We start from the raw sequence: 20,681 nt of genomic DNA, 5'->3' as shown, positions 1-20,681 counted from the left end.
CTACAGATCAAAGACAGTCAGTGGTTAATATTATATTCATTTTGTATTTCTCTAGCTGCCAACATTCCAAAGTTCCAATAGACGTGCAAGTGGTGGAACTTCCGGGACCAAATGAACAACAGAGTTTTGCTTTTACATGATTCTGTTATTTCAAATACTTTAGTTTAAAGTAATTTTTTGCTAAAAAAATAGAATCATGGTAAAAGAAACGCTTTTTCGAATTGTGTATTCCTAATAGGGCCTATTCTTCCTGCATGGACATCGATTCGGATTTTCAGCAACATCTCAAAAATTTAAACACGACCACGTTTTAAAATGAATTGTTCACTTGTATGCTTTGTTGTATACATCTACATTTATATAGGGTGCGTTCGTTTAGCTTCCCTGGGTCGACCCCGCGGAACTCACTCGGGTGAGCCCCTGACAAGAGCTATATCGAACGATCACACTCGCCCTCTCGTGGTGACGGCATGCACCTCAGGTCACCCCCAAGTGACCCACTCCACAAGCAGGGCACTGGGGGCTGACTCGGGTGAACCCCGTCAAAGCTAAAGAACATACCGGGGCAGACCTTGGTTGACCCAGGGAAGCTAAACGAACGCACCCATTGGATTAAACCAAAGGTATACCAGTGTTGTCAGCAGTAGAGTGTGGGTTCGATTCCCGGTCAGGACACTTGTGTCCTTGCGGAGAGGCACTTCACCACAATTGCTTCGTAAAAGCTGGGAAGGTATTGCATTCAGCTCTACCAACCAGGCTTCTGTAATGAATGATTACCGTTCCTACATCCTTACGGACTGTCACCGGGGGGAAACCCCCATTCAGCCCCAGGAGTAGGTAGGTAGCAATGTGTCCCTGGTGACAGTTGACTTGGGTCGATAGCCCAAACCAGTTTAGTATAGCCCTCCCCTTAAAGGCAGTGGACACTATTGGTAATTACTCAAAATAATTATTAGCAAAAAACCTTACTTGGTAACGAGTGATGGGGAGAGGTTGGTGGTATAAAACACTGTGAGGAAACAGCTCCCTCTGAAGTGACGTAGTTTTCGAGAAAGAAGTAATTTTCCACGAATTTGATTTCAAGACCTCAGATTAAGAACTTGAAGTCTCGAAATCAACCATCCAAACACACACAACTTCCTGTGACAAGGGTGTTTTTTTCTCTCGCAAGTTCGATGACCGATTGAGCTCAAATTTTCGCAGGTTTGTTATTTGATGCATATGTTGATATACACCAACTGTGAAGGCTTGTCTTTGACAATTACCAATAGTGTCCACTGCCTTTAAAGTGGCCGTCCGGCCTTGTGACTTGGGCGATATCTCATAAAAATAGTAATAAATAATCCCACAATGACTTACATGAGGACAGCCTCCTTGGGCTTGCTGGCTTTGATGAATTCAGCCTCAGCCTCTGGGTATTTGCCTTCGTCTTCAAGGAACATAGCGTGCTTCAAGCTGATATCTGGCATCTTGTTCTTCATAGCCGTTCGGGCCAGATCAAACGCAAAGTCAAATGCACTACAAAAAAAGAATGGGAGACGGGATATGAGTTAGAATCAATTCAGTGTTCAGTGATGTTTATTTGAAAAGTTTCCATGTTTTTTTCTTCCTGGTAACGGAATACACGGGAGGACAGAAAGGTCCTTCAAACCAAGAAAAAGCTTATTTAGGATTATAGAAGAAAAAACGGACAAAAACATAACTTTTTGCAGATGAAAAGAAAACGCCCAAGTAGAGAAGTGATGGAGAGAGAGAGAGTAGAGAGAGAAACATTTTATTTTGTTTACGTATTTCTTATGGGCGAGCAAGCGCACTGGACTCAAGCTCTCGCATTTCTGATCAGCAAAGTGTGGGTTCGAGTCATGGGCCCGAATTGCTTAATAATTCTGTGCTAAGCAAAGGTAAGCAGGATCCCAGCCAAAGGTTGTGCATGTAAAATGCTTAGCTGCGTATGATATTGGAGCCTGGTCTTAACACTTGTGTTCTTCAGCAAGAGACTGAACCATTATTGGTTCACCCTTCTGATTTAATGAAAGCCAGAGATCCTGTGTAGTGTGTAGTGTATGACCCAAAAAAACAGTGCATAATCGCTCCAAGAGGGGGTTTGCCCTGGTGTTTCTGGCATGGTCAGCTGCATTAAAACTGGTTAAAGGTGCTATAATTATGTTCATAAATACAACAAATCTTTGTAAACATTCCAGAGCTCATGTACTCACCAGTTCTCAGTGGCGTAATCGATGGCCGACTCCAGCAACCCAAACTTAGTGAGGAGTTTGACGGCCGAGTCTCCTCCCAGGCTCTTAGCCCATAGGTAAGCCACCTGCTTGGCAGTGTTGGCAACACCATGGGCCTTGGCAACCTGGAACAGTCAAAATCAAACAAGTTTAACATCAGCTCAAAAACGAGACCTAAAGACACTAGACACTATTGGTAATTGTCAAAGACTAGCCTTCAGAGTTGGTGTATCTCAACATGTGCATAATTAACAAACCTGTGAAAGCTTGAGCTCAATCGGTCGTCAGGGTTGCGAGATAATAATGAAAAGAAAAAAAAAACCTTTGTCACACGAAGCTGTGTGCGTTTAGGTGGTTGATTTCGAGACCTCAAGTTCTAAATCTGAGGTCTCGAAATCAAATTCGTGGAAAATTACTTCTTTCTTGAAAACTATGGCACTTCAGAGGGAGCTGTTAGTCACAATGTTTTATACCATCAACCTCTCCCCATTACTCGTCACCAAGTAAGGTTTTATGCTAATAATTGTTTTAAGTAATTACCAATAGTGTCCACTGCCTTTAAGTGAGTTTGTTACTTGAAGTAGTCAATTCATAGTGTGATTACTCACCCTGTATGCCTCGTCCCAGAGATCCTGAGTTCTGTACATGTTGATAGCAGCTTTCCAATCTCTTGCCTCAATGTAGTGATGCTCAGCTTGGCGGAACGCCTGGTCTCCTTCCAATTCCTGCAATACATTCATGTGAAAGGTAGGATTATTGTCAACAAAATGCTGATTTATAGGTAAAATAGGCAAAAACAAGAAAGATACAATAAAAGTTACATGTGAAACTTTCAGCTCATTACAGTGTCTAATTTCTGAGAAAACAATGACTGCCACAGAAGTTTCGCAGAATGTCAATTTTGCTAGAATGTCAATTCCATCTATCTTTAGTGGGGGGTAGTAGGTAGCAACTGCATAAAGCCTGGTTCATACTTCCTTCGAATGTGATGCGAATTGAACACAACTCAACTGTTGCAAATTATTTGTTGCGAATTTGTGACGTCAACATTCGTATTGCATTCGCATTCGCAGGAAGTATGAACCGGGCTTTAGTCTGGGTGCAGCATTCACGATTGGATACCAACCCTCAGAGTTCTGAGAAACGGTCCATGGATGAACGTTTCTCAGATTCAAATGTTTTTGGATGAGCAATTATCCAGTATTACTTCAAAGGGAATCCTTTCTCAAAATAATGTATACTATCAACAGCTGCAGCGCTTCACATCAAGTAAGTTTATAGTGTCATTATTTTGTGGAGTATCTACCAATCTATGACCCTACATTTATAAATTTACTATAATTGTTACATATTTGTAATGTCAGATTATCAGGCATGTCGTGGTCAATCCGTTAAGAGCACCATACTCAAGCTCTGGTGTTTCTCATCAGCAGAGTGTTGGGTTCGAATCCCAGTCATGACACTTTTGTCCTTAATCTCTTACCTTAGCCAGATGTAGATGTGTATCCTGCAGTAAGTCTGGATGGTACTGTTTGACCAGACGGATCATGTGATCAAACTGACGCTGTTTCTTGTACATGGTGATGGCTAGGTCTGGTTCGTCCACAGTCAGGTACAATCTGGAATGACAGCAATCGGTCAAACACCAATTTGGCAAGATGGAAATGCTTGAAAAGGGTCTGAGGTGTTTGTAGTCAGCCACTCAACTGTTTGGTCAAGTATTCGGTTTCATTGAATAAAAGGTGACTGATACATGACCAGTGTAGCAGGAGATTCTGTCGCCCCCACCCCCCCACCCCGCAAAAACAAAAAATAATAATAATACAAAATTATAATACTAACTAGTGCATATATAGGGTATTTTACATGATATACTCATTTACCTATAGATGGCGTACTCGTGTGATTGGGGAGAAAAATTATAAGTCTCTATAATATAACCTGACGTCAAAAATTGCCAATGCATTTAATAAACTTCCAGTGCTATATTTGTCAACATCCAAACACATCCGATGACACGGGTCTCTACATTTTTGTACAGGAATGTTTAAGTTCATTCTTTACCTTTTCCCGAGCAAAAATTTGAAACATGACGCCACTGGATTTCAGTAACTAAAGGGTCTTAACTTTCCAAGGAGTATTACTTTGTCAGTGAAAATGTTAAATTCAAGGATGTTTTATTTAATATGCTTTGAATAATTAGCTTTGAATAGTCCAGTGTTTTTGCAAAGATTTGAAGAAAACAAAACGTCCTCCAGAAAAAAAACGTCCTGAAATGTTGATGCAAGTTCAAGAAGATTTGCCAGTATGCCAAGGAGTTTTAGGGTGGTTTGTGGTCTTACCTTTCGGCCTCTCTGAATTTACCCTGACTCTCGAGCTGCTGCGCCTGGGTGACGTACAGCACGGCTACGTCCTCCCCCTTCATACAGGTCACTGCAAGCTGTTCACAACAAAACAACATTGAATGCGTCAAATATACAATTGAGGGGTCATGTCGGCCCTTAAATGGCAAAACAGCCTAACTCAATAAAAAAAATTGTTTTCTAAAAGATCATTTCTGGGTAAATTGAGGTCGTTTTTTACAATTTTAAAGTTTCAAAGGCAAACTATGTATGGATGTGAATATAAGCTCAATCTCTTTTACACTTTAAAACGTTTTAATAGCAAAACAGCTTATCTCTGTACTTACTTTTCTCAAAATGTAATTTTTGACTTAAAACTACATTACTTCAGAAGGATCTTTTTCTCACAATGTTTTATACTATCAACAGTTCTCTATTGCTTGTTACCAAGTAGGTTTTGGACCTAACGCTCAATCGGTCATCGGAGTCAGGAGAAAACAACGGTAAAACCCACCCTTGTTTCCGCGCGTTTCGCCGTGTCATGACATGTGTTTAAAATAAATCTGTTATTCTCGTTAACGAGAATTTATATTGTTTTGCTGTTTTCTCAAAAAGTAAAGCATTTCATGGAATAATATTTCAAGAGAAGTCTTTCACCATTGCCTTCTGTAAACCCTGTATGTTATTTGTAAATCTGTGAACTCTTTTTTTTCCTGAACTGAAAGGGTGCAATGGCTTCAAACTAAATCTCTTTGTTTGTTGCTCGTTGCATGTAATCGTTTACCTTATGTGCAGCTTCCCATTTGCCAGCAGCAGTGTACATGTCTATGGCCTCCTTGGTCATCCCAGCTTGGACATAGTACCGCTCCGCCATCTGAACATTCAAATCAACAAGAGAAAAATTTACAACATCACCGCAGGGCTCAATAAATACGCTGGACCACTACCCCCTAACCAGTGATTTCAGTGTCGGCAAGTAAGCTAAAGACGGGACCAGTCCGGTGGTCTTTTTTTACATCTCTGTCTCTATAATAGATGTTAAATTTGCATCGGGGATATAAAGAATATTAATTTTGGTTTTTACCCATACACCGATGTGTGTAAGCACTGTATACTCAGTACTTCCCCAAGTCCTGTGAAAAAAATATCACATACTACCTCGGTAGTCTAGATGGTAAGACTGGAATTGGGTCGTGGGTTCGAATCCCACCCAAGTAACATGCATGTGATATTTTTTTCACAGGACTCGGGAAAGTACTGAGTATACAGTGCTTACACACATCGGTGTATGGGTAAAAACCAAAATTAATATTCTTTATCCCCGATGCAAATTTAACATCTATTATATCGTTGCGGTACCCGCTGCCAAAACATAGGATTCGAACTGCCTCTAGCTGCCGGGCAACCTCGGTAGTCTAGATGGTAAGACACTGCTCTGGAATTGCAAGGGTCGTGGGTTCGAATCCCACCTGAATAACATGCATGTGATATTTTTTCACAGGACTCAAGAAAGTACTGAGTATACAGTGCTAACACACATCGGTGTATGGGTAAAAAACAAAATTAATAATCTCTGTCTCTAAAGAATGATTTTCGAATGTTGAGTTCGAGTCTCACAAATGTCTTTAAATCTTGCTGACTATCACTTATAAAACAGTTGAGATAAATATTCTCTTAGTGTTGTTCCAATGAAACAGTTTAGATGATAAAATCGTGCTCTCATTTTGATTCTAGTCTCTTCTCATTTAATTCTGTAAAGGCTCTTTACAGACGACGTACTTACCTCAAAGTTACGGACGGTTGCATAATGCTTAGCAATCTTAGGGTAGTATTTCTCACCGGTAGACGGCTCTTGAATTTCAATGATCTGTATTGCCTTGTGCCATTGGTGGGAACTAATGGCAGACTCGATGGCCTTCTGCGAGCAACTGTGGTTGAATAAGAAGAAGGTCAAATACGATAATCACATAAATAACATTGATAAATTGATTTGTATTGTGACGTCACACTTTAGCCCTTTTCACACTGTACCTGTTATCCTCGCTATTTATGAATCCAATACTCAATCATATCAATCAATCAATATTTCCGCATACATCGCTCAGCTTCAATGCTTTTGTTGATGGCAGCATCCGTATCTTTATCTTTATTATTAACAACAACTTTTTTCCCTGTGCAATGAATACAAGACGACTCATATCAATTAATCGATATTTCTGAACTCACCCAGCCTCTATGTAGTGATTAATGGCCGCATCCATCTGCTTCTGAGAAACCAAATAATCTCCCCATTCCTCCTCAAGACGCACAACTTCACTCGGGTAAGACAGACGTGCAAGCTCCACCGCTGAAAACAACAAGATTTTTGTTTAATTTTTGTTTAATGCATCTAAGATAACTCTTTCAGTTCCTTAAGTGTGAAAGTCACCCCAGAAAATACACAAATGCAGCAAGGTTCAACTATAGTTACGGTCTCCCTAGTAAGTTACTAGGGAGACAGTAACTATAGTCGAACCTTGCTGCAGGGTAAGCCATCAAATCTGATTGACGCTGGTGGGGGTTAAACAAACCTCAGAATTTAGGACAGGCTGTCAGCAAGACATCTGGAAGCCTGCTACCAAGAACAGATGGCTCTACTTATCAGAGGGTTAGATCTGTATGTCTGTACTCTGTTGTGCATGAAACACGGAGTAGAAATACAAAAATCTCTGGGACCTGATCCCCCTCTTAGATACGTGGAATAGTCCAGTCTGGGATATCAAGGACCTTGACTACCGTAATGCACTGCCCATTGGAGAAAACAGTGAAATAATTTAAATGTGCCATGACTTAGTGTTACCAGCTTTAAAGGCAGTGGACACTATTGGTAATTACTCAAAATAATTATTGGCATAAAACCTTTCTTGGTGACGAGCATGGGGAGAGGTTGATGGTATAAAACATTTTGAGAAACGGCTCCCTCTGAAGTGCCATAGTTTTCGAGAAAGAAGTAATTTTCCACGAATTTGATTTTGAGACCTCAGATTTAGAACTTGAGGTCTCGAAATCAACCATCTAAACGCACACAACTTCGTGTGACAAGGGTTATTTTTCTTTCATTATTATCTCGCAACTTGGATGACCGATTGAGCTCAAATTTTTCACAGGTTTGCTATTTTATGCATATGTTGAGATACACCAACTGTGAAGGCTAGTCTTTGACAATTACCAATAGTGTCCACTGCCTTTAACAGGGTTTTAAAAAGTCATCACTGACCAACACTAATCCTGTCTGAAAACGGAACACCACGTTTTAGGGAAACTGTTCAAACACCATACACTTACCTCGTCTGAATGACTTTCCTCTTCGATAGCACTCCATGGCTCTTTGCTCATCTCTAGTTTTCTCAAACAAGTCACCAGCCTAAACGATGAAAAATATTGCAGATGAGAAAAGTCAAACACATGGAAGAAAGAAGAGAACTACATACATGCATAGGCCATTTTCAAAATGCTATGATTTCCAATGTAATGGGCAAATTTTATTAACACTTAAATAAATATCTTAAAATAAATTTTAAGTAAATATCTTTTTTTGTTTTAGTTGTTGTTTTGATATGTTTGTCTAAATGTTATATTTTTAATATATTTATATGTACAAGTCACATGCAATTTGGCCCTTGGGCAACGATTTGTGGTTTTAATAAATAAAAATTACAACAAATACAACAATTGTATTTGATTCAGGTTAAAGACACATTTAACACATATCCAATCATCTGGTATAAAACTACATAGGCCCCTATAATTTAAAACTTTTTTTCTCTGAATGCTCAACCAAGTGTGAAACAGGCTTTCTCAAGCAACAGAAAACTTAAATTCAAAGGCTAAATTCACCTTGAAGATATTGTTTTCTAGCAAAATAAGTTGTTGGCAGGGGTCTGGTTGTACGATAGAGTTATATATTAGAACTTGAGAGCGCACTGGCCTTTAAAGACAGCATTGGCTTGCGCACATGCGACCATTTTGTAAGTTGACAAAAAACAGCATCGCAAAGCGTGTGTTTATCAACACACACGACGTGTACTTCACATTCAACGCGCGTACAAAGTTCATCTTATAAAATCGTGTGCGTGTCTCCTTGTGAACCCGTCGCATTTTAGTTGTACACATCTCAAGATCACAGTTTTACATACTTTTTTTATAACCTTGATGGCCCCTGTTTAACTTAGATTCTCTGTGAAAATGTCTAAAGATTTGAAATAAAAACTAAATGAATTGATCTACTCACCCGTTCATAAAACTCCCCCTTGATGAGTGCCGCCGCAATCCTCTGAATCAAATCTCGATTCTCCATCAGGTCCCCTCGACTGGTAGCCAGTCTAGCTGCCCGTGCAGGCATACCAGCCTTCATGTAGAGATTGATAGCAGCGTGGTGGTCCCCTTCATTTTCCTTCATCTCACCAGCCTTCTCTTCTTGACTGGTATCCATCAACCACTGGTAATAGTTACGACGGAGACTCTCAAGCTCTGGGTGACCCTGGGGTTAAAACAAAATGATTTTTTTTGTATTGAGTATGTTAAATTAAACTAAATTAAATTTGTTAAAGATTCCAGCCTGACCTACGAGGACACAGGCAATAGGAGACTTTTGAGACGCTGGTGGCAGCAGACACGGTGGTCCTTTTATGCGGCTCTGAGCGTGCCCATGCATGCTCATTATTGCGCGCGTAGGTCTGAGCATGCGCACTATAAAAGGACCGTAAAAAAAGTCTCCCATTGCATACTTGACAGGAACATTTGGAAAGCCATCACAATGTCTGGTGGAAGTCGATCGAATGAAAGAAATTTGTAGAGCTGGTTTTGTGTGATCAACCATCTGCATAATATAACAAACCTGTGAAAATTTGGACTTAATCCGTTGTGCGAGTCAGAAGAAAATTGTGAAAAACCACACACAGTTTTGTGAGTAACAACCAAAATCATCTGGGTTTTTTTTCAGATGCAGTTTCCTTTAAAGGCACTGGACACGTTTGGTAATTGTCAAAGACCAGTATTCCTACTTAGTGTATATATCCCAACATACGCATAAAATAACGAACCTGTGAACATTTGTGCTCAATTGGTCATCGAAGTTGCAAGAAAATAATGACAGAAAAAACACCCTTGTTGCACGAGTTTGTGTGCTTTCCAGATGCCTGAGAAAGGCTTCAGGCCTGAAGTCTTTCTCAGGTTCAAATATTTTAGTAGAAATTACCTCTTTCTCAAAAACTATGTTACTCCAGAGGGAGTAGTTTCTCACAATGTTTATACTATCAACAGCTCCCCATTGCTAATTACCAAGTAAGTTTTTATGCTAACAATTATTTTGAGTAATAACCCAAGTGTCAAGTGCCTTAATATTAGCTTGATGACATTGAAAGATCTTTTACCTTAGCTTCAGCCACTGCTATAGCCTCATCCCATTTGTGAAGTTCTTGGTACATTTCCATGGCTTCATCAATGGCATTCTGAAAAGGAAAAAAAAAACAATTCAAAACTTTAAAAATAAGTATGCTTAACAGAATATTTAACACCAACAGGAATGGATTCAAAAATGTCCCTTTTCTCAACTAAAACATAAAAACGTCCACACAGAGTGTGTGTGTCGGTGTGTAAATGTATATAATAAATCATAACAGCATTTAGTAAAGCGCCTTTTCCGGCGGGTGCATAACGATTCAACAAACCAAATGAAAACCACAGAAGAAAGATATTAGATAAACAAGTGTGTTTTAATATGCTTTTTGAACTGTGAAGTGGAAGTCACAATGGCTAATGCAGGAGGTATAGAGTTCCAGAGTGTGTGCATATGAGTGCAGATTGTAGGCAGAATGGTGGATATGGGGTAACTCAGTGAGGTACTGCGGAGCCTTGTTGTGAAGAGACTTAAAAGCAAGTGTCAGAATTTTAAACTGTATCCTTTGAGAGATTCTGAGCCAGTAAAGGTCAGGGATAAGGGGAGAAGTTGGTGTGTGCTAAGGTACCAGTTGCCAACCAGTTACAGAACAAACAAAAGATGGACAAACGGAGGAGGTGCCACTAACGTTACCTGTTCAAGATAGACCGACTCTGCTTCTTTGAAGTCCTTGTTCAACACGGCCAGCTTGGCTCTTACAGTGTAGTGACTGGTGCCATCACCCCCCTGGAATAAACACACACAGAAAATAAATTCAACTGCCACTTCTCACATTTACATTAAATTACTACAATCAAACATTTGGGAAGTTTCTTCATTAGAGAGTCACTAAAATAATGGGAATTGGGGTTGAACAAAGAAAAATTTACAAGAGTAGTATTTGAACCAAAGACCTCCGGATTAACATGCCGGCGCTCTACCAACTGAGCTATCTAGCCATATGTTGGCAATCTCCATATTTTTTCAATAGCTTTGTACGGGGGTGCCAGTCAGAAGCCATACAACCGTCAACTGCCGTGTAGCCAGGGATCACACCCAAATTTAAAATACAACCTGGGAAGTGGCAGTCAGGGGATGCAACTTTTTGTTTATGATATAAAATGAAAAACCACAAAGGAAACTGACTAGGTAAATCTATGTTGGTGGTCTCACTATTTTGTTAATATCCAATGTGGTTGAAAGCAGGAACCAGACAACTCACATTTCATGCACATAAACTTTTGGCTTATAACCAAATAAGCTTTCTTATTCTTCGCTTAGCATGACAACTAATTCTTCTGGAATGGGTATGTGACTTTTGAAAAAATAATCTGGCTTACTATTTCCTGTGCCATCTCGGCAGCCATCTTGTTCACATTGCGTAAATATCTGGCCTTTGCGACATCACCGAGGGCAGCGTAACAACGCTCAGCAATGTGAAGCTGCTTAGCCTCCAGGGAGAGTCGACTCAAGGTCTTCCACATGGCTTCCGTCTCGTTGGTCATTTCTAAAGTTTCTAGGAAAGCAACAGCCCTGATGACGAAGACAAAAATTTCAATTATTATTTCTGTTGATTTCTAAAGGCAAAGAATACCTTTGGTTTTTTAAAACCGTTTGAATGTTTTAATCCTATATATGTATGTAGATGTTAATTGTTAAATGAGCAAATACAACTTGTTTACTGAACATTGTTTTGGTGACAGTTCTTCACAGTTTGGGTAGTGTTTTTTTCTGCTCGAGAAAGTTCAAAGCTCAAGGTATATTTCCCCGACTTCTTTACCTTGTGAAGTCTCCATCATCGATAGCGGTACCAAACTCAATGAGACCCTCATCCAACGTGTAGGAAATGGTTGCCACACCCTCGTTCACGATCACATCGGTCTTACCATTGGCTCTCTCCAGATCAACGATGTCTCCCTGCGATGTTTTAAATCATTAGGAACGGTTTTAGTCTACAACATTTTAATTAAGATACTTAATGGACTACTCCAAATTATTTGGGCAGGTGACCAGTCTTGTTTCCTTATCTTTTTCTTCCATTCTGTGCATTTTGGAATCTTGGGTGCTTCTGATCATAATTATGTAAGGGGCGCAATAATATTGTTAATTATTATTATTGTTTAGAAATTACTTTACAAAATGAAATAAAATCAGCCATTCTGAGAACAACGCACGACTCCTGCAACAAACAGTGTCTCACTTCAATACTTCACTGAAACAACTTTACTGGCTCCCTATCTCTCAACGAATCATCTTCACCTGATGCTCATTGTCCACAAAGCACTTAACGGCAAGGCTCCCCACTATATCTCAGAACTACTTCAAGTTTACACTCCGTCAAGAAATCTTAGATCCAATACCATGTTTCTCCTCAATGAATACAAGTCTCGAAACTCCTGGGGTGATACATGCAGGTCTTTTTCTTCAGCTGCACCACGCATCTGGAACTCTCTACCACTTAATCTTAGATCTTGTCTTTGTAGCACAAAATTCAAATCTCTTCTCAAAAAACTTATCTTATGTCACAGGTTTTCCAGGACTTATTTATTCATCTCTGTTTTTCTTTTGCTTGTTTTTCGTTTACAGCTTCTTGACAATCCAACAGGGTGGATCTGTGCGCATTACGAGTCTTCATTATTATTATTACTATCTCACCTTGATGTTGAACATGGTGCATCGTTCAGGATGGTCAATGTTATACCATACACACAGACTACCTCTATTCTGTGCGACCACTACATCACTCTGAGGTACCCATTGGATGTAACTGGAATAGTTGAGAATAGTGGTCTTGGTCTGACTGTCAATGTCAAACAGGTGCAGCTAGGATCATACAAAAAAAGTCAAATTTATTTATCAGATGTTAAATTTGCATCAGGGATTAAGAATAGAAATTTTGGTTTACCCGTACAAAATGTGTGTTAGCAATGTATGCTTTGTACTTTCCCAAATTCTTTAAACAAAAGTCAAAAGCATATTACTCAGGTGGGACTTTGAACCCTTGACCTTTGCCAATCTGGAACAGATTTCTTATGAAATAGACCACCGAGATTGCCCGGTAGCTAGAGACAGTTGGAATCCTATGTTTTAGCAGCGGGTACAGCAACGATTTAAATAGATGTTAAATTTGCATCGGGATAAAGAATTTGTTTGGTGTTATCCATAATTAGCAAGTACAAAAACAAAAACAAAATTAAATGTCTGATGTGCAAATGCCACACTGTCGCGCAAACACTCAGAGGACTATACAAAGAAAAAGTTCAAAAGGAAAAAAAAATGGCATCAACAGCAAACGTGATCAGGGGGCAACCTTAATACTCACCCTGAGTCTCTTGTCTCGGAAGAGCAGCTTGTGTCCCGTCTCGTTCAGCTCCAGCCAGTCGATCTTGGAGTCGTGGGTCAGCGTGGCCACATTGAACCCCATGATGAGATCAGTCACTGCGATGGTCTTGAGGTCTACTAGGTAGGCCATCTTCTTGTTGTCCTCGATGCCTAGCTGCTTGCGCTCATTTAGACGCACGCTAAGAAGAAGAAGAAGAAGAAGAAGAAGAATGAGAAGAAGAAAAAGAATATCAGTGGCTTCTTAAATAGCGGTCATATCCATTACTTAGTGACACTCAAAGCTTGTGCGAAGCCCACAAATTTCAGGACCCAATTTCAAGTTGGTTGTCTCGGTAGTCTACGTTTCTATGGACACGTCATGCGTCTAGGAGGTTTTTGAAAAAGAAATAATCCAGGGGTCAGTCAGGGAAAGAGAAGGAGCAGTCGTCCAGCAACATCATGGACGAACGACATAAAGAAGTGGACTGGACAGGGTACGGCAGCTGCAGCGAGTTTAGCAGCAGATCAAAATGGTTGGCATGAACTTGTGATGATCACCGCAGCGCAATTTGCGCCACTGGACTGATGAGAGAGAGAGTCTCGGTGAGGGGTGACATGGTTTTAGAGCCTCCATTCATTGCTTGCAGAGTAGGGCGTAAGAAGAAAATAGAAGAAAAGGCTTTTTATTGCGGAGACCCAAGGAAATATTGCCGGGATTGAAGCAATTTCCTTCCGAACTCTTACCTAATGAGATGAGGATTCATAAACTCAGTGCGCACACATCCTAAGATCTCATTGCTTCCGTACTCCACCAGACTCAGCTCACCAGCGTTGAAAATCATACAAACCTGAAAAGAAAGAAGAAAAACCCCAGTATCAATCAAGCTAAGTTATCATAGACTGCTGCAGTCCCATTTCTGCCCCAATCACACAACAGATTAAAGACACTGGACACTATTGGTAATTGTCAAAGACCAGTCTTCTCACTTGCTGTATCTCAACATATGCATAACAAAATAAACCTGTGAAAATTGGAGTTTAATTGGTTGTCAGGGTTGCGAGAATAATGAAAGAAAAGAAAACCACTTTCAATGCTTGATTTCGAGACCTCAAATTCTAAATCTGAGGTCTCAAAATCAAATTCGTGGAAAATCACTTCTTTCTCGAAAACTACTCCACTTCAGAGTTTGATACTATCAACCTCTCACCATTACTCGTCACCAAGTAAGGTTTTATGCTAATAATTATTTTGAGTAATTTACCAATAGTGTCCACTGCCTTTAAGCCAAACTTTTCATAGGTTTGTCAATTTCATGTGTATGGTTGATCACAAAAAACATGAAAACACTGTCTGCGACTAATTTGTCACCTGTACCAATCCTGTATAATATACCTTAAAAAAAAGAAATGGATTGAATGACAAAATTGAAGCATCGTTAAGGATCAAAACTTACGCTTTCATTCTCGAAGAAGAACTTTTCGTTTCCTCCCGTGTTCTGCCACGGCACCTCACTGAGTTTATTGGACGTTAGGTCACCAAGGAGTATGGTATCAGTGGTGTGCGCAACCAGGTAGCGATCTTTGCCGAGAATGCGAACTTCATCCACCTAATCAAACAAACAAACAAAAAATGTGAAATGTTCTGCCATCTTGTCGCTTTTATTATGAACTTGTTGTATCATGTACTATGTTCATCTGTCCTTTTATCTGTTTGTCTGTCTGTCTGTCTGGTTGTCTTGTTTTCTTGTCTGTCTGGCTGTTTTTTACAAGCTCATGCTTAACAAAACGACCCTGTACTCTATTTATTTATGTTTACTCTTACTTAAATATATGTTTTGCTTTACTCCGTAATACATGTAACTGTTCCTATTCTTTTATGAGAGTATGGAAATAAATGTATTCTTGAATTGAATTGAATTAAATTGAAAAAGATAAACAGGGTATACAGTGCCTGATTTCACGAAGAGATAAAATACATCCTAAGATGAGTTTTCACTATTAATTACCGTAGTGGTTTTTATTGTGACATCAAAATTTCTTAGCAATTAAGAATGATTTATAGACCCCTTGCAAATGATGTCACAAGCTTCCCAACTTCTTACAAAGCTCTCATGGTTAAGTGCTTTGCTCAAGGGCACAAGTGTCATGACCGGGATTCAAACCCACACTCTGCTGCTGACAACACCTGAGCTTGGGTCCGGTAACCTACGTGTGTAGACCACTCGGCAATGACACGCAACAATTTGTCCATCTATTGGAAAATGAGTGGAACACAGAACTGGGCCCAATTTCATAGCGCTGCTGAGCGGCCGATTTTGTGCTTACTGTGCACTTTCTATTTCATAGTGGTGCTAACAGTAAGCACCGAAAAAGGCATGCTAACCTTCCGGTGCTTACCGCACAAAAATAAATGTTACACAACGCAAGTCCACGGTAAACACGCAATATGGCCGCCCAATTTTTCTGCTAACTTGTGAAAAATGCTAAGGCTTAAGCACATTTTTCTGCTACAGTAAGCACGCAAATTTGCTTACCGTTAAGCAGCGCCATAAAATTGGGCCCTGAATTTGAAGCTGGAGCCTCACTTAAAAAAAAACTTTAAAACCCATCCTTCAGTACTAACCTCATATCCATAGTGTGATTTGAGCACAACACGAGTTCCCGATGATAGATTCTTGACGATAACCTGAGAGAGACCGACGTAAGTCATCTCAAACTTGTTCTTGTAAATGGCTCGACGGAGACAGCAATCAAACAGTTCCACTCCACCGCACAAAGTACCCTGCACAAATACAGACCAAAACAAAAAAAACATAAATTAATGAAGGTTGCCTATAAGGGGCAATCTACCCATTCTATTAATTCCAGTGTTTGCAAAAAATATTCCCGGGGCCCTTGGGCGGGTCTCCGCCCCCACGCTGTTACACTTCGCGCTAGCTCAGTACTTTGATAAACCAGGCTACTGATATTTGTTCACCTGCTACTTCAAAACCTGTGGACAACCCTGATGTTACTACAAAACTTCATTTCTAGAAGGATATGCATTTCTGTAAGAAAACCTCAAAACCTTGTTACTTACGGCTACAAGACGGGAGCCATCTTTCTTCCAAGCTAAGGCTGTGATTGTATACAGGTTTTTAATCTCTTTCATCTTAGCCTCTTCCCAGATGCCACGACGAGGGGCCCAGTTGAACACCCTTAATCTGCAAAGATGGGAACATTACAGAAAATGTCAATAACAGCTCTTATACAGTTATATAGCGCAATTTCTTTTCTTTTTTTTTCTTTTTTTTTTGTTTTTGCAAGTTGCCAGACACACAACGAGGTGTGGGCTACAATTATTTTTTCCAGAGGCTGTTGCCGTCTACTCTTAGGGCTGGAACAGGGTTACCCCCTTTACAGTCCATACGGATGTAGGCTTGGGCAGTTCCAAAGAATGATGACTGCGCTTCAAACATTATTACCCTGGCCAAACCTTGGAAATTCTTTCATGGACTTTTCCTGTAATGGATTCAACCTTTCAATACGATTGGAAAATTATTACAAAATGGTGAAAAGACCTTCTACGTCTGTAGAAATTCTATAGAAAACAGTTTAGACATCTTTAAAGTTTCTATATAAAACCGGTGGCTTTATAAAGTTCTAAAGAGCTCTATAGGTCGTTCTGAAGAATTCTATTAAACAATTTGTGTATGAATTCTTACCTGTCATAACTTCCCACCACAACCGATTGTCCACTAGGGCTATTTACAGCCACAGTAAACTCATGCTCGTCAGCGTCCCGACTGTAGTCAAACTGCTGATTGACCCGACCCTCTTTGCCATACACGGTGATTCTCTTATCGCACCCGGCCGCCACAATGCTACTCCCCGCCCAGCACAGGGCGTAAGGCGGGCACGGATGGGTGCAGATCTTGCCCTGAGATTCGCCGGTGCCTTCGTCCTCGAAGAAGAAGCGGACGACTGACCCGTCGGCATGACCAGAGAGGATGCCTTTACCTGACATGCTGTAAATTGGAAGCGGGGGGAAAAATTTATCATGCTCACAGGGCTCCAGTTTGGGGAGAAAAAAATTACTGGACCAGGGTTTTACTTACAAGACCTAAACATTTTGTATTTATTTAGTTCCATTATTTACCCACGGTGAGCCAAATCAGTGAAAAAAAACATGGTTTCCATTTGGGCCCTGCGAACAAACTAACATGTTAAAAGTAAACATAAAATCACATGATAAAATTACGATATAAAAATTACGTAAATATTTAAGAATGTTACGGAAAATTAAAAGCAATATAAAAAAGAAATATGAATCAAAACGAGAACAATGTTTTTATCATCTAAAACCGTTGTTTGAACAGACACTGTGGGTGATACAAATCAGGATTGAAATTATTTGTGAGACTCAAACTCATCATGCTTTTCAGACAAAGATAATGAATTGATAAAAAAACTGGACCACTGGACATGTCCTGTCTTGAGATACACTGGCCCGACACTGAAATCACTGGCATAGGGCCGGTGGTCGTGTGTAAAATTTGAGGCTGATTCATGAAAACACAAGTGGTTAAAGGCAGTGGACACTATTGGTAATTATTCAAAATAATTATTAGCATAAAACCTTTCTTGGTGGCGAGTAATGGGGAGAGAGGTTGATGATATGAAACATTGTGAGAAACGGCTCCCTCTGAAGTGCCATAGTTTTTCGAGAAAGAGGTAATTTTACACGAATTTGATTTCGAGACCTCAGATGTAGAACTTGAGGTCTCGAAATCAACCATCTAAACGCACACAACTTCGTGCGACAAGGGTGTTTTTTTCTTTCATTATTATCTCGCAAGTTCGATGACCGATTGAGCTCAAATTTTCACAGGTTTGTTATTTTTCTGCATAATATGTTGAGATACACCAACTGTGACAATTACCAATAGTGTCCACTGCCTTTAAACATTTTACATTAAGGATTGCAACTCAAAAGTTGAGGTGCTTTAAACCACATCAACTTGGAAGTTTCTAAACTGGCTTTCATCGGATTCGTTTGGTAACTCGAACTGATCATTAAAGGGAAGGTACACGTTTGGTAATTACTCAAAACAAATATTAACTTAAAAACTGACTTGGTAACGAGCATTGGAGAGCTGTTGATAGTATAAAACATTGTGGGAAATGACTCGCTCTGAAGTAACATAGTTTTTGAGAAAGAGGTAATTTCTCACTAAAATAATGAAAGACTTCTAGCTTCATTTTGAAGTCTTTTATTCTTATCTGAAAGCACACAAATTCGTCCAACAAGGGTGTTTTTTCTTTCATCATTTCCATGCAACTTTGATGACCAATTGAGCCCAAATTTTCACAGGCTTGTTATTTTATGGTTTGATGGGATACACCAATTGAAAAGACTGGTCTTTGAAAATTACATGTACCAAACTTGTACCTTCCCTTTAAGACACAGCCCCTATACCTTGAAGTAAACATGATTTTGTTCTATTTTAGGGAATAACAAAATACTCACTTTGGAGCCAGAGAGACGACGTAAGAATCCGTCCCATACACAGTGGAGGATTTGTTGTTCTTAACATTGGCAATGCGAACCTTGCCATCAGCCAGACCAAAGACGATGTTATTATCTGGCGGCCACACCATGCAGGTCACTGCACTCTGCTGCACAAACTTATTGCAAATCAACTTCTTAGAATCCCTAAATAAAAAATGAAAACAAAAATGAGGGAAGAACAAATCACAAAATGCCCTTTTGATAATAATAATAACCGTATTTATAACGCGCCTTTTGCCAAAGGATACAAAGCGCCAGGTTTTATTACTGCAAAGAGTGGGGCGAATTTTTGAGATATAAGACCTAATCCTTAAGCACCATGTAATGGTTTACATGGTTCTGTGGCGCAATATGCTGCCAATCCAGCCAGGAACACCGGGGCGAACCCCTGCTCTTTTCGATAAGTGCACTGGGTTCTTTATGCATTTACACAACACATGGGACCAACGGCTTTACGTCCCATCCGAAGGACGAAGCAAGTGGTTAAGTGTCTTGCTTAAGGACACAAGTGTCACGTCTCGGGATTCGAACCCACACTCTGCTGATCAGAAACACTAGAGTTTGAATTCGGTGCTCTTAACCGCTCGGCCACGACACTCCCCTTTAGGATGTTTGGAACTGCTCCTTATCTTTTTTAAAGAGTTGTTTCATGCACTAATACACCTACAGTTTGTTTTAATTAGTATAGAAATAAAGAACTAGAAGTTTGCAGTGTGGAAATACACCCAGCAGAAATATAACTTTGCATAGCGCTCAGACCCGTCACTCAGTGGCACTTTAACATTAAGTAATTTCCTCCAAGGTATTGTGGAGCTATGTGTTTTAAAGGAACACGTTGCCTTGGATCGAACGAGTTGGTCTACAAAAAGCGTTTTTAACCGTTTGTTTTAAAATGCATGGTTGACAAAAGATGTTGTAAAAGTAGAATACAATGATCCACACAAATGTGCCTCGAAATTGCACGGTTTTCCTTTTACTTCGTCGACTAACACGGCCGGCCATTTATGGGAGTCAAATTTATGGCCGACCATGTTAGTTCGCAAAGTAAAGGGGAAACCACGCAATTTCGAGGCACATTTGTGTGGATCATTGTATTCTACTTTTACAACATTTATAACAAACGGTTAAAAATGCTTTTTATAGACCAACTCGTCCGATCCAAGGCAACCTGTTCCTTTTCAAGTATGAGACCAATTCCTTTAAATTGTACCATGTAATGGTTTACAAGGTGTTGTGACACAATATGCTGCCAATCAAACCAGGAACATCGGGACGAACCCATTCTCTTTTCGATAATGCACTGGGTCCTTCTGTATCATGCGTTTCACAGCATGAGGGACCAACGGCTTTACGTCCCATCCGATGGACGCAGCAATAATAGTTAAGTGTCTTATTTAAGTGCCACATTCTGCTGAACAGAATCCCAGGGTTTGAGTCCGGTTCTCGTATCCGCTCGGCCACAACACACCATGAGGGAGTAGGAATCTTTTGAACAAGGCTTTATTTCAACACAGTGGCTCAGTGAATGTCATGAAAGTGTTTCAGGAAATGGCGTTTTAATGTTTAGAAAAATACCCGTTGTAAGTTACTCACCAATCGTCTCCAATTTTGTAGACATAAATTATGTTGTCCGTTTGTCCGACGGCTATTTTGGTAGAATCCGGTGAAAATGCAAGAGCTTTCACTGTGTAGCTTTTCTTGCCGTACTGCAGGAAAGAACATAAATCACTGTTTTAGAAGTCAGGTTTTATTGCTGTTTCACCAACCCCTCCCCTCCCCCTACCTTTGTTTTCTCTTTCATGCATACAAATTTGGAA

General features: G+C 40.0%; 1 protein-coding gene across 1 annotated transcript in view; it reads right to left on the bottom strand.

Annotated features, from left to right (window-relative positions):
• Positions 1–20,681, bottom strand: part of LOC139952574 (intraflagellar transport protein 172 homolog) — a 39,051-nt gene that overhangs the window by 16,619 nt on the left and 1,751 nt on the right. Inside the window, exons 3-25 of the mRNA XM_071951755.1 lie at positions 20,458–20,570; positions 18,823–19,008; positions 17,018–17,320; positions 16,393–16,516; positions 15,937–16,095; positions 14,768–14,920; positions 14,058–14,161; positions 13,315–13,513; positions 12,648–12,815; positions 11,773–11,909; positions 11,333–11,525; positions 10,647–10,739; positions 9,988–10,065; positions 8,847–9,095; positions 7,901–7,979; positions 6,803–6,923; positions 6,360–6,504; positions 5,361–5,450; positions 4,577–4,674; positions 3,718–3,853; positions 2,843–2,959; positions 2,217–2,359; positions 1,360–1,518 (exon numbers count right to left, since the gene is read on the bottom strand). Coding sequence (XP_071807856.1) covers positions 1,360–1,518; positions 2,217–2,359; positions 2,843–2,959; positions 3,718–3,853; positions 4,577–4,674; positions 5,361–5,450; positions 6,360–6,504; positions 6,803–6,923; positions 7,901–7,979; positions 8,847–9,095; positions 9,988–10,065; positions 10,647–10,739; positions 11,333–11,525; positions 11,773–11,909; positions 12,648–12,815; positions 13,315–13,513; positions 14,058–14,161; positions 14,768–14,920; positions 15,937–16,095; positions 16,393–16,516; positions 17,018–17,320; positions 18,823–19,008; positions 20,458–20,570 — 3,347 coding nt within the window. The remainder of the gene's footprint in view (positions 1–1,359; positions 1,519–2,216; positions 2,360–2,842; positions 2,960–3,717; positions 3,854–4,576; positions 4,675–5,360; positions 5,451–6,359; positions 6,505–6,802; positions 6,924–7,900; positions 7,980–8,846; positions 9,096–9,987; positions 10,066–10,646; positions 10,740–11,332; positions 11,526–11,772; positions 11,910–12,647; positions 12,816–13,314; positions 13,514–14,057; positions 14,162–14,767; positions 14,921–15,936; positions 16,096–16,392; positions 16,517–17,017; positions 17,321–18,822; positions 19,009–20,457; positions 20,571–20,681) is intronic.

Source organism: Asterias amurensis, chromosome 20 (assembly GCF_032118995.1).
Source record: "Asterias amurensis chromosome 20, ASM3211899v1".
Classification (NCBI taxonomy): Eukaryota; Metazoa; Echinodermata; class Asteroidea; order Forcipulatida; family Asteriidae; genus Asterias; species Asterias amurensis.
The sequence above is the reverse complement of the archived record's forward strand: the minus strand, read 5'-3'. Positions and strand labels throughout refer to the sequence as shown.